The sequence below is a fragment of the Cydia fagiglandana genome, chromosome 3, assembly GCF_963556715.1.
Source record: "Cydia fagiglandana chromosome 3, ilCydFagi1.1, whole genome shotgun sequence".
Taxonomy (NCBI): domain Eukaryota; kingdom Metazoa; phylum Arthropoda; class Insecta; order Lepidoptera; family Tortricidae; genus Cydia; species Cydia fagiglandana.
The window spans coordinates 20,204,760-20,220,142 of NC_085934.1; the positions used below are offsets into that span (position 1 = coordinate 20,204,760).

Consider the following 15,383-nt stretch of genomic DNA (forward strand, 5'->3'; position numbering starts at 1 on the left):
GTGTAAAAATAGACGATTGTGTTCATTATCTAGACTAAGTAGATTGTAGAAGTCGCGATAACATTATAGAAGCTAGACCAAGAGAAGTCTGCAACGATTATAATTTCGTAGAAATGTGACGTTTAAAATAACACTTGCACTGCGTGTGCTATCAAAATCGTTGCAGATTCTTGGTCTAACTCTAATTATTTGTTGTATAAATAGTAAATTGTGAATTAAAATATGGGCACAAATTAATCAAATATTCTAGGTATAGGTATATTGTAGCGCCACCTATTTAAAGTTTTTTACGGGACAGTTTTGATGCATAGAGATTGTTCTCCTTACCCTCCATAATATTTAATTTCATTAGGCGCCACTTGCACCGTTCCAACCCGGGGATAACCGGTTCAAGCTGGAGTTACCATATGGCTGCTATTACAATTTGATGGCTCCTCTACACGATGGGCCAACGGCCACTCCAAGGGACGCAGCTATGCGGTAGAATGGGATAGCAATATCACTTGCTTACTCTAACGAATAAATGCGTCCCTTGGAGTGGCCGGCGTTGGCCCATCGTGTAGAGGAGCCATAACACAAGGTTTAACGGTTTAACCGCTTATCCCCGGGTAACTAGGATGGTGCAAGTGGGCCTTAATGACAGTAATAATACTAATAATTGTCAAAAACATTTCCACTCCGTATTTACAAACACGCTAGCCGGCATGCAACGTGCAAGTGTGTCAATGCTGAGATTTGCGCAAGAGTTGCCGAAACGAACGGGTTCGGTTCTCGCCCGGTGGCATTGACCTCTGTTCCGGCAGTGGAAGTGTTTATGTTGGCTGCCGAAAGATTTGGCAGAAAATAGGATTACAAACTATTTTTATCTAGTGCAATTTTGGAAACAGAGCAAAAAAGGCTGCACGCTTTATCATAATCAGTGTGAGTTTATGTAGATACTCCTATTTATTTTACTAAAAATAATTTAAAACATAAACAAACAGCTATGACTATGACTCCAGGGAAATAACCACGATCATCATAAACGCAGTTTAGTAATACCTATCCAACTACCAAGGGATAGAGAAGAAACAGTTTTTTATGTTTTTTTTTTTACTTGGAATTGGTTACTTTTACTTTAGTGTAGGGTATCTATTTGAAACAGTTTATAAGCATAGTTTAATATATTTCCAAACAGAGCAACAAATCGAAAAAACGTAGATTTTCGAGGTCCCTCAGGGGTCTAACCAAGGTGTCAATCAAACATCGACAAAAGCCAAGAAAGAAGAATAATTAATCGGGATAACACATGTTATGAAAAGTCACGTGACTATTTCCATGCATTTCGATTGGTGTTTTCTTTTAACGATTGTCATCTTTCAGATTGTCATCTTCAATTTCAGATGTAGGCTTCTTAGAAAAGATCGCTTCTGATTCTGGCCCCGTAGACAACTTGTTAATCGCTAACTCTCCGTAGCGATCGAAACGCAACTGTCACTGTCACACTAATACGCAAGAGTGATAAAGAGACACAAACTGATTCGATGGCGAAGCGCAAGCGATCGTCACCTCGGCTAGGCAGCCTGACTAGTCTAAGAAGTGAGATTATAGTCTCGTAGAACCAACTGAAAGGTATCCCAAAAAGAAAAACATTCTTACCCGAAACATCTATGCAGTCTTCTTCTGCTATTCACAAATGATAAGTTGAACCACATTATCACAATAACTGAAACGAGGTTATTTATTTACGAAATCCTCTTATCTCAAAGTTCAATAAACCTACCTATACATTATAATATAATTACGTAAATTCTCTCTAAACATAATGTTTAAAAACACGTTTTGTTTACAATTTTTAGCTATTTTTTTTTTCATATAGTTCGATTTCCAATTAAGCTTAACTACTTATCGATAAACTAAAGATTATTTATGAAATAAGAAATGAATATGTTACGTTTCCAAGCAAAAGGTACCACTTTATCGGTTACCATAAAGACGAAATTTGCTTGTATCTTAATACGAATAATCTGTCAGAGCGTCATTATTGCTAGCGACAATGTGGCACCTTTTGCTTGAAAACGACACATATTTAGGCGTTGCACGAGACGCTGATTGTGATTACGACACGCATCGTTAGCACGTTGAACTACAGGTTACCTCATATTTACTTATGTACTAAGCTTGCAGCTGGTAACACTAGGAACTGGTGTTAGAAACAAAGTTAATGATGTATAGTTTGTCAAAGGTCTGTCTCATTTCAGTCATAGACAGAGAGAATCATACTATCTTTGTTTACACTAGTATTAGCAACCGGAAAATGATGAGTGTAGTTCTCCTGGTTCTTACTGACTGACAAATTGGTTTTACCAACTGTATTTTATCCTTGTCCAACAGATATCACTGGCCATTCAGCGAGGTAGGTAATGCCGCCAGTATTTTTGGCACATTAGGTCCGGGAGATAATCACAGCGGGTAATGTTGTATTTATTAATCCTTTAGTTTTACTTACTTAGAGTAATTTGCATGTTTTAACTGTTACATATCTATCTGTTATTCATATTTTGTCTTTATACTAAAAGAAATAGTTTTATACAATGAATGTCTACATTCACAGATTTTTTTTTCTTATTTTTTTTTTTATTATGAATGGGCTTACTCATGGCCACAGACTAGCCGAGGCGTAGACGTGGCCTACGATGGAGCGAGCTCGCCCAGAAGGTGCCTGTTCACTCTTGATTTGAAGGTTGCCGGGTTATAAGAACACGGAAATATAGACGCCGGCAAGGAATTCCATTCCTTGGCAGTGCGCATAAGGAAAGTAGAAGCAAAGCGCTTCGTGCGAATTGGTGGAATATCTACCAAGTAAGGATGGAAACCGGCCGTGCGTCTAAAAGTCCGATGGTAGAATGGGGACGGTGGAATAAGCTCGTGTAGCTCTTGGGCACACTCCCCGAAGTGCAACCTGTAGAATACCGACAGGCTGGCGACTTTCCGCCGATGGGCCAAAGACTGAAGCTTAGCCGTTAGCTTCTTGTCGCCAATCATCCTCCTGGCTCTGCGCTCCACTGAGTCCAAAGCGGCGAGTTGGTATTTAGCTGAGCCATCCCATAGGTGGCTGCAATACTCCATACACGACCGGACTTGAGCTTTGTAAAGTGTTAGAAGCTGTCCAGGTCCTATTAATGCTAATATGCATAAAACTTGTGAAATAAGAATTTGTATAATTAATTAAGACTAAACTTGAACCATGAACATTTTGAGTACCTAAAGAAAAACCAAAAATAAAAGTTACATTGAGAGATTACGTATATGTGAAAATTTTAACCAACACAACGTTCTATTAATATACTTAAATCACTTTTCCGAGGTTGCGCCCTTAGTCAAACCTAGCTAAACCGACCCGCCCGCGCGCAGCGGGAGACTTTCACTAATGCGCCGGCGCATGTGCAGTTGCAGTTGCACAATTAGCGGAAACGTTTCGACAATGGCCGTCGTTCTCCGTGCAAACAGTATTTTACTCCGCCGGGTCATAGATTTATAAGGCATAGATCCCTAGTCCGTACACCCCCAGTGAAGCCATTTCAAGTGCGACGTCTCGTCACACTCGTATCGTCGTATTCGAACGGCCGTCGCAGTACTCAAAGTCAAATCGGTGTGTGTACACCTCCAGTCTAAAAATCAAAACTACAGGAAAGATGGTTGTTTGTACAGTGAATGGGTGTCACAACACATCATATAATAAAAACAAACCGCCCGATATTACATTTCACGCGTAAGTACCGAGTTTAAGGTGATATTTTTACATAATCGTAAATACAAAAATCCAAATTTTCGTCAGCCGCCATTTCTTCTAAATGTTGCCAGTGTAGTGAATATTTTTTCCTCCAAATGGGACATGACGTCTACATTCTAAAATAAATACGCTCAATTGAATTTCATTGTATAATTGTAGAAAATTATAATTAAGTTAATTATTTAGGTACTTAGCTTTTTTCTTATTTTTATTATGTGTAATGTTCGTTTCAGTTTTCTGACTGATCTGCTGTCTGCGAGATGGAAGGAAAAAAATTAGACTAAATCGGAATGACGCAATATGGAAACATTGGAAACCGACTAAACACAGTCGAATATGCTCTGTCATATTTAAATGTATTCTTATTATTTTATGCACTTTTATTTTGTTGAATAAAAATAAAATAGTAAAAACTTATCAGCTATTTATTTAAACCTTATTTCACAAAGTACAGAAATGCAATAAATCCCAAAATAAACAAAAAGCTTTTGCTACAAAATCGAATCTACACACTTCCTAATTATTAATAACCAAGTGTGGATGTTGTTAAAAATCCCCTACTTTGAGAGATGTAAATGAATACTGGCAACATATTTTGTATATATGTGTGTGTTTGCTGAGCGTAAAACACGAGCGTCGCACGCACACATCCATCGTGTTTCGGCTTCACTTTTGGCAGGTTCACCGTATGGGGACTATCTGTCTATGCGTTATTAGTTTAAGCGCCGGGTTATATTACCGTAACGATACCCGTCTTCAAATTGGCCGTACGAGTAGAAGAAATAGTAAGAGCAGGCGTGTCTCACTCCGCAATTTCGTCGCTTTGCTACAGGTAGCTAAAAGTACATCCGTTCGGTTCGGCCCCAATTTTGGGGTTTGCCATAAGCCGTGCGTGGCGCTGTCGCCACCTAGCGGCCATATCTGTGCTGATCGTAACAGACGCGTTTTGTTAGAGAGTGATGTCTTCTGTACTTAGTACTATTATTTATTCAGTAGTAAGAGTACCAAGGCCAGGAAATTAGGAGTATGGACTACAAGATAGGTTGTAAGGGGTCGAAAAAAGCGATGACATTTTATTTATTAAATGTAAATTTGTTTACACGAGTTTACAGTTGTTTATACCGCTTTTCTCAATAATGCGTAGAAACAGAAACAAACCTTGAACTATTATAATCACAACCTGAAACTACGGTGTACGGTGCGCCGTCTGACGCGCGCTTAGGTCATTTTACCGGCCTAGGTGGGCAATGTTGTATGAATATCCATTACCAACGCGCCTCATTGCGCCTAATTTAGAGAAATCGTTTTAGTTCTTAACGTTATAATGTGAAGATCTATTAGTCACTCTAAACACGGAATTGTATACTTTTTTACTAAGTTTAATTCAAAAGAATTTGTTTGTATTTCTCGTTGTATATTTATAAAGCGTCCGTCATTGCTTATTTCTTATCAGAGTATAGCGGATGTTTTATAAATACTCGTATAATACAGTCATTATACTATGACGTCGACCATATTACTCTTACTACAGGTTTAGTCAGGGTCAATGGAAATTGCCAAAGATGTAAATGTTAAACAAACATATTTAGCAATATTATTTCGTGCAAGATTTTGAAGGTATACAATACAATACAATACAATACTCTTTATTGCACACCTCACATACACGTAGTTTACAATAAATGGACAATAACATAAACAAAGACAGTAGAGGTAACAACAGGCGGTCTTATCGCTTAAGAGCGATCTCTTCCAGACAACCTTTGGGTATCGGAGACATAAGAATTAGAATATACGGTAGGTGGCGCAAAGAAAAAAATAACTTAACAACACAAAATATTACTATAGATAAACATACTTAAATACGTATAACCATAAACATACATAGACATACATAAAAAGTATATATTAAATAAAGAAACAACAGTGTCAATATTATAAAAATGAAAAACTAAGGTAGGGAAAGGTAGTATTCCTTAAGGTTTGATTTGAAGGAGGTAATAGATTGAGAACGTCTTAACTCGACAGGGAGGGAGTTCCATAGTCGAATGGCCCGAAAAGTAAATGAGCAATTATAGAATTTGGAAGAGGAAGATGGCACAGATAGGAGCAAATTTTGAGAGGATCTAAGAGAATTTACATAAGGGAAACGTTCCTTGAGATAGCGGGGAGTTGCAGGATTAAAAAGTATAGAATAAAGAAAAGATTGTCATAGTCTACAACAAGACCTTGACAGTTTTTATGAATATTGTTCAAATAATTATCTGTACCTAAATTTAGATAAATGTTTTGTGATAACGTATTCCCGTAAACAAAATGTAATCAACTTTAACTATTCAATAGCTGGGAAGCATATAACTCGTGTTAGTTCTATTAGAGACCTAGGTATTACCATGGACTCACAACTTAATTTCAATATTCATATTGACAAAATTTGTAACCGAGCCTATAAAAATCTAGGTATGATACTACGAATGGGTAAACCCTTTAGACGCCCCTGCACTCTTAAAATACTATTTTATTCTTACGTCAGAAGTATTCTTGAGTTCGGGTCTGTAATCTGGTGTCCTCAATACCATGTCCATATTAATCGCCTAGAAAGAATACAAAATGTTTTTTTGAGAGCACTTTGTTACAGAACCGGTACTCCTCTGGAATCATCAGCCAAGTCAGCCAAACATTTCAATATGATTTCCCTTTGTAATAGAAGACTCTTCTTAGACACAATTTTCTTCTTCAAAATCTTAAAAAATGAAATTAATTGTCCAAATTTGCTACAAAATATTATGTTTAATGTACCGCATCGCTCCTTACGTCCTCGTAATTTGTTTTATGTGAGTTTCGCACGAACTAATTATTCTAGACATACTTTTTTCAAACGAGTATCAAAAAACTATAATGAGTATTTCTGTGACATCGATCCATTTATGCACTCTCTTGCAGCTTTAAAAGAACATACGAGATCCAAACTGCTCTTGATAAAATAAATTATGACTATAATTAGTAGGTTGTAGTATTATCAGTTATGTTTTACTTATTTTCTCTTCGCAAAACGCTTTTGTACCTTTTAATGTTTACATTATGAACCTCCAGGTCTGTTCTTATATCTTTTTGTAAGTTATATCTATATTTTTATGTATGACTGTATGTGTTCTGAACAATAAAAAAAAAAAAAAAAAAAAGTATGTGAGAGTTACGACGATGACGGATAGGGATTAAACAGTGCCTACAATTGATTACTAAGTGCATTTAATTGTTAAGTTTAATTGGTCTACACCTCTAAAATATGTCCCATTAATGCCATTATTCATACATTTTCATACAGTAGGTATAATATTTTTGAGTCAAGTTAAAAACGATAGACAATAGACCGAAATCAAATACTTAGGTAGGTACCTATATAACTTATTTTTTGTCTTGCGTTAATAATAATCACTTTTCCTAACGTTGACTTGTATTATAATTATTCTGGATAAACATATTTATTAGGTATTAGGTACCTAAGCATTGTTCTAAATGTAAAGGAAGCGAAATTCATATTTATATTATTTATTATTTTTTCAATAAGGAGCAGGAATACTACCGAATCGAAGTATCTTTTACTTACTTTACATCTATCTTTGTAACTAGCTAACGCAACGTAGAATCCTTCAAACTTATACAGGGTGCTTCCTGTAACAGGAGCAATAAATTAAACTAAAGGCTGTACTCCTCAAACTGATCAACATTTGTTCAGCAACTTTAAAAAATTATGAATTCTTTAGACTTCCTCTTTTTCATACAAAATAAATATTGCCTTCAATGTACGCTGACATCAGTGTGTTTGACGTTGCTTGTCACGCTGTAAACATGACAAAATTTGCAATACATTGCGTCATAGAATAAACTTTAAAGTGTAATAAAAATCAAACCATGAGTTATTTTCAAAAGTTGCTGAACAAATGTTGGTCAGTTTGAGGCGTACAGCCTACAGTTTAATTTATTGCTTCTGTTACAGAAAACACACTGTATATATGACTCCAAAACCCGTTTAACGAGATCATGCCTCACAGTAATCACAGTGAGTACAGCTTTAACATAAATACATTTTATGGCTTTTAACTATGAGCTGCTTGTAATATACTTAATTACTTGCTATTACTTCTTGAGCAGCCATATTTTCTTTAAGACTACATTGTAATATTCATTCGTATGTAAAGGAAATGATGCGTTCAAAGATCATACTAGGTAGGTCATTAGTATATACTTATACAAATTTATTGAGTTACAGTTGAATTACATAGATAAACTACTATATATATACTAAACTTGTTTTTTTTATTATTATGAATAGGCTTACTCATGGCCACAGACTAGCCGAGGCGTAGACGTGGCCTACGATGGAGCGAGCTCGCCCAGAAGGTGCCTGTTCACTCTTGATTTGAAGGTTGCCGGGTTGTATCGTAATGTACTATTAACCTATAAGTAGGTATGTTATTTTATATTTATAGGATAAAAATAGATTAATACTACTTATTAAGTAAAACTTAACTGTTATTAAAAGCATATGATAGGTATTGTTGAAAAACCCTCTCTAAACTATAAGATCCTATGCTTGACAAAAACATAAAAATAGTTGAAATTTAAGTACGACATAACCAATAACCATTGACAGTAATATAGGCAGTCTCTAGATTAATACTAAAGTGTCATATTGCCTATGTTATGGTTCAAAATAATAAATTATGAAATTAATGTTAAATTAGTATAGTCAATCATTATCAAATATATCGGAGCGGCCAAGGTGTTCACAATATCTGAACAAGCACTGAACGCCCTGACAATAGAGGCGTGTTCAGATATTTGTGAGCACCTCGGCCGCTCCAATGTATCTGATGGCGACTGTACCTACCTACCCTATTTTTTTTCCTAAGTATAATGACTCGGAGAATGTACTCGACGCCAAAATTGTCCAAAACTGAATGGCCTTGGGCCTCGAATTCATTGTCACCGGGTCAAGTCGGTCACGTAAAAGGTTAACGGCTGACGCATGCGCGTGCGCCTAAATCGCGCCTGATCGCGACTCGCGAGCCGTTTGCCAAGTGACTGATAATGTGATAATGGAGTTTTTACATTAAACAAAATAATAATTTATTTTGTATTTGATATAATTATTATAAATATAGGTATATAAAAAAATTACTAATAAATATTTTTTCATAATATCTTATCCTTTATCCTAAGTAGGTACCTTTTAGTAATTTTGACATTTGGTTTGTTTTCTAGGAAAGACACACCCCTAATAAACCTATAAATACTTTGTGTTCAATGATGATAACAATCGATACCTTACCTAAAAGTCCTACCTACCCTACCTACCTTAAGTCGAAAATTTAAAGGGCCATATGTGGTACAAAACGATGCACGTGCGAATAAGTAAATCGCAACGAGTGGCGAATCGAAGGGAGTGGAGTGCGTGGAAGAGCATTTCCTATTTTTCGTTTTCGCACTTTACTTGTATCGTACCTACATAACTATTAAACTTGTGACGTACTGCCACATACAGGAATATTCGGATTTCGAGATAACACAAGATCTAGAGACGATTTAGAGATCAACTAGATCTACATTAGACATCGACTTGATGTGACTTGGATATCTAAGTCATAACTTGTCGAAATCGTTCAAGAGGAATCGCGGAGACGTCAAATTTGACATATTTATCTTACAAATATCTTTAAATTATCCATATCGTAACTTGTTGAAGTCTAGTAGAAATCTAATTCATTTTCCGAATCGAGCCGATAAAGGTTAATGGCGGAGACATGCGTGCACGCCTACCCCGCAGCTTCGATCAGCTCTTGCGCCGCCTGCAAATTGACTTATAAATCCATTTCCATTGGACTAGCTAGAAGGCCGAATCAGAGTGTGTAACTGTGTATGCTAATAATATAATAATATGTTTTACGTATTGTGATGACTTTTCTTAGAATGTACGGTTGGTTTTACTTATTGTAACGACCTCTTTAGGGTTCCGTACCCAAAGGGTAAAACGGGACCCTATTACTAAGACTCCGCTGTCCGTCCGTCCGTCCGTCTATCACCAGGCTGTATCTGACGAGCCGTGATAGCTAGACAGTTGAAATTTTCACAGATGATGTATTTCTGTTGCCGCTAAAACAAGAAATACTAAACAGTACGGAACCCTCGGTGGGCGAGTCCGACTCGCAATTGTCCGGTTTTTAATAATAAACTATAATTGGCTCTGTGATTCTATTGTAATTTCTGGATATATATAGCGCTGTTGGTTTTCCATGTACTAAAATAAAATAAAAATAAATAAAATAAATAGTATGTTTGTGTATCGCTGTGCTTAAGGTCAAGACGAAAGTGGTACCCGCGCGTAATTGCCTTTTCATACAAACGTAATCGTCATTTTCCTATTAATTAACATTACTGAAAATATCTTTACACAATTTGTTGCATATCAAACACAGCTATGCCTCTACGTTAGATTTTATTTCAATTTTTAGGGTTCCGTACCCAAAGGGTTAAACGGAACCCTATTAATAAGACTTCGCTGTCCGTCCGTCCGTCCGTCCGTCTGTCACCAGGCTGTATCTCACGAACCGTGATAGCTAGACAGTTGAAATTTTCACAGATGATGTATTTATGTTGCCGCTATAACAACAAATACTAAAAACAGAATAAAATAAAGATTTAAATGGGGCTCCCATACAACAAACGTGATTTTTGATCAAAGTTAAGCAACGTCGGGAGTGGTCAGTACTTGGATGGGTGACCGTTTTTTTTTTGGTTTTTTTTTAATTTTTTTTTGTATTATAGTACGGAACCCTTCGTGCGCGAGTCCGACTCGCACTTGCCCGGTTTTTTAATAACTATTAGAGTTAGGAGCATTCAAAAACTTGTATGAAATCTGTCGCTCGTAATTTATACAATAATCAAAAAATCCAAAAGAGTCAAACGTAGAGGCATAGCTATGATTAATATACATCAATTTAATGTACAAATATTTTTCATAATGTCATGTCAATATCCAGAGAGGAAATGGGGATACATTTGTATGGAGAAGCGACCGGCCGTCACCTTTCCTCTTAATACAACTGTCAAAGAGAAGTTTTTACACCAACCTGTATAAATTTAATAGAATTATACTTATGTAGATTTTAGTTGTATTAGACTGTCTGATTACTTCTCCGAAATCCGGTTGATTGTTTTTTTCGGCCCATCCGATGAATTAATATTATAATAATAATGCCGAGTACCCTTGAACTTTGATAAAATATTTCCATTATTAGAATGTTTTAAAACCTGTTAACCAAAAATAAACATTAATTAGGTACATAGGTTACTTTGGTCCTTCGAACCGGATTGAATTATTATTATATATACATTTGGGATTCTTTCTGAAGCTCGTTAATTTAAATATCAAACAACATATGAAATCTCTGAAAATGAACCACGCCTATATTTTTACAATAAATTGTTTTAATATTTTAATCAGGCTACAGGCTTTTTAATGATGACGTGATACAAGATACAACAATGTTTTAACAATACTTACACGAAACCTAATACTAACAACTAAAACTAAAAACGAAATGTAATAATATCTCTCCAAAGCTACCCGCTTCTGAAATGGACCCTAGAATGCTGGCGGCGTTGCCCCTTTGAACCAACAGACTTAAATCAGGCTACTGTTTATATATTAAAAAAACTCAGTCGAGAGCAAATTGTGGTTATAAAAAGTAAAAGTAAACTTACCATGGCGCCTTGGCAGCTAATCCTTGGACGGTTCCATTTTTAGTGGCTGTGCCTGAAGACATGATGAAATCTGAAAAAAAAAACAACATTATGTATTTTTTATTCACCTTTGTTAATATACCTCTAGTATATTAACACGACATTATAAAAAACCTGTAAAAACCACATGCCAATCACAAACTAATAGTACTTAATTTATTGATTTAATGCTAGCAAAAAGCGTTTTACGTTTATGTAAAAAGGTATACTAAATAGAAACAAACCAAGCACACTTATACATAGTGCCACTTTCTCAATTTGTCACAAAGTTGGTGCAAAGTTAGGTTAGACAGACTTTATTGAATTTAGCTGTCCGCAGATAAATTAGGTACCTATAAAATATGGATGAGTAGTCAAATATCCTTCTCACTGCCTTGCCTTTATTATGTTTGACGTTTTTTAATGACGTCATTAAAATACGTTAAACTAAGGAGCAAATCAAATTCTTATTTTATTAAATATTTTAACTAGCCAATTAAGCCATAGTCACACTCCTATATTATATAAATTACAAACTGAAGTAGATGGCATATACTAAAGAAAAAAAAATTAAAGTAATGTTAAATGATATGATTCCGGTAAAAATAAGTGTAGTTTAATAAAACCCACGTTGACGACTTGGTCGTGACATTCATCATCATCATCATCATCATCATTTCAGCCTATATACGACCCACTGCTGAGCACAGGCCTCCTCTCATGCGCGAGAGGGCTTGGGCTATAGTCCCCACGCTAGCCCAATGCGGATTGGGGACTTCACATACACCTTTGAATTTCTTCGCAGATGTATGCAGGTTTCCTCACGATGTTTTCCTTCACCGAAAAGCTAGTGGTAAATATCAAATGATATTTCGTACATAAGTTCCGAAAAACTCATTGGTACGAGCCGGGATTTGAACCCGCGACCTCCGGATTGAAAGTCGGGCGTCATATCCACTCGGCCACCACTGCTTCGTCGTGACATTACAAGTAAGGTAAGTACCCCTATTAACGAGCCCATTAAAATCGGCACTGATTACCGCGCTATGTACAAAAAAGCGTTTTATAAGAAAGCCTATTGACTTTTTTTAAATTGAAATACACACAAATAAAGCCTTCTCTATGGACTGTCGAATAAGTATAGCACTAGAAAAGAAACACAAAGTAAATAATTCGAAAACCGTAAACTAACTCATCGGGGGCGCAGGATTTGAATGCTCCATAGTAACGCGCAACATCTCAAGTAAGCAAACGCGTATTTTATTCAGTGATTTTCATAGTAATGGTGAATATTAAAGAAAGACTAAGATTTTATATCAATTCTTAATTATGATATTTATGGTTCCCTAATCCTCAATTTGTAAATATTTGCTTACCAATAGTAAAAAACAGGAAATTAAAAACCTCGGTGTTGAGTTCCATTTTTTGGTGTGGTTCCTAATTTCGAGGTGTACCTCGGTAATAGCGGAAACGGTATTTTAAGTTCGAAGGGTCATATATTCATATGTAAATACAGATTTCCTTAACTCTTGATATTATTGAAATATTTAACCATCTATAAAGCTAAATAGCTATTAACGTGGTATGAAATCTATTCAAGAACTCTTAATTTTGACTACAGTTTTAAGCACTTAACTGGAGGTTTCCTTAGAAACCATTATATGAGAGTCTTGTTTAAATATTGATATAAAAACAAAAGCATGGCTGTCAAGTCTGCTATATACAATGTTTTGTAATATTTAGTATCTTCCATTTTGATTGTGTTCAAAATATACGCGATCTTTATTTATTTTTATTACTCGCAAATGAGTTTTACAATAATGTGAATTAAACCGTTTAGCGATGGTAACAAAAGACATCACTCGGTAATAAGATGTATGGGAACCCAATACCGACCCACCTGCAACTTTGATAGGAAATAAATAGGTTTATAATATAATTGTTATAAAACCTATTGTATTATTTTAATTAGAACATATAATACACCAACATACAATCGCAATCCAACGCGACAACGCAGCGAGCGTGATGGGCACCTTTGCGTCGGGGGCAGCCCGGGACGGGTTTCAGTAGGTTGTTTATTTTATACATATTTAGTTTATATTTAAGTTACGTTTCTGATTAATTTAAAATTATGTTTGGATTGTGTGTAGTGTGTACATACTACATAATAGATGCAGTACATCCAAAATTAATTTATTTTAATATTTGATTTCACATATCTTGTATCATTGGATCAATTTGATGTTGATGGGCATTTATTTGCGTGATGAACACAGATATTTGTTCCTAAGTCATATATATTATTATCTAAGTGTAGTTAGTAGGTGTAAGTAGACTCAAAGGAATTCACTTTCATAATTATGTTTTACTAAAAATTCTCTTATTTTTCCTTAAAAGCCAAAAAAAAATTAATTGAATCTTATGATTGGAAATCTGATTAAGTATAATACCTACTATATATTTAACTACTATTGTTAAATGTAAGAACTAAAAATGCGATGGGTTTATTTACCCTCGTAAAAAGGAACCCTTATCCGCGGTATTTGGGTAGCAATTATCAATTACCACGGTAATAGGCGATTTCGACGTTTTAGGTTTAATAATTATTTTTTTCTATATAATTGGCCAAAACAAGTCCAAAAACGAATGAAACATACATTTCGATATACAAACTATCATAAAAAAATATGTCATTGTCCATATAGAGCCAGCTTATGTCTCATTTTTGGCTGTCTTTGTAAAAGTTGCTTAACCCCCTCGTTAATAGGGGTACTTACCTTAAGTAATTAAACTAGTAAGCAGTAAAATAAACAAGACGACTATGATTTGTTTATTTTACTTTATCAAGAGTAGAGCTTAGCAGTTACATTTTTATCGAGCACTTTATACAATTTATACTGTAGGTACTTATCTTTAATGATGAAATAATATCAACAACCACTTTGCACTTTGAGTAGTTATAGTTTATTACTTAAAATATTATCGCATAAATTAGGTAATTACCTTATTTAGAACGTGCGGAATCCTTTTTAATCCTAAAGAAACGAATTATACCTAGGTACATAATACTATTAACACATAACAAAGTTTCCCTCAGTATACTCTTTTACATCGAGTGACTGCTGCACATACTTAGGTATTGCATTTTGGTCAAATGTATGACAAATAGGTAGTGAAAACTTCCCAAAAAACTGTTTAAGAACTGTGTTGTATGTATAAGTTACTCTATGGTGTACAATATGTGCTAGTGCTGCACTCTGGTGGCAGAACATTACAGTCCCCGTATTGAACTGAATACATTTAAGTATCTTAAATGTACTAACATCTAATTACTAAATCGAATAGGTAGCAACAAGATTCCTTGACCCCATAAGGGCAAGCACGCCACGCTCAAACTGCCACAGTAAATAAATACATATTATCGTAACTGGGTCTGTTGATAATGAATGTATTAGCATATTTATTATCACAACTACATTAGAACAGTAAACTAATTAGTGTACATTTCATTGGATAGCTTGACGTACGCGTTTGCGTTAAGTGTATTTTTATGGGATTTTGAGTTTCGAAAACGGACGGTTGGCGCGCTGTTCAAAATCCCATGCAAAAATAGACATAACTCAAACGCGAAAGCCCTCTACTCTATCGAATGAAATTTTCCACTAGGGGTCTGTGAAGTACTTGGTGACAATGATAGATAGTAATTATACCTAAACTTAAACAAGTGATCTATCATCTAAGCTCTGAATTTGATCAATCGGTTCGACAGATTCGAATGTTTTCGTAGCATATCACATTAAATAACAGATTTAGATTTTCCATTAGA

At 35.3% G+C, this 15,383-nt stretch overlaps 1 protein-coding gene across 1 annotated transcript in view; it reads right to left on the bottom strand.

Annotated features, from left to right (window-relative positions):
• LOC134680355 (17-beta-hydroxysteroid dehydrogenase 13-like) overlaps positions 1–15,383 on the bottom strand; it is a 33,026-nt gene that overhangs the window by 17,104 nt on the left and 539 nt on the right. Inside the window, exon 2 of the mRNA XM_063539480.1 lies at positions 11,537–11,606. Within this exon, the coding sequence (XP_063395550.1) occupies positions 11,537–11,606 (70 nt within the window). The remainder of the gene's footprint in view (positions 1–11,536; positions 11,607–15,383) is intronic.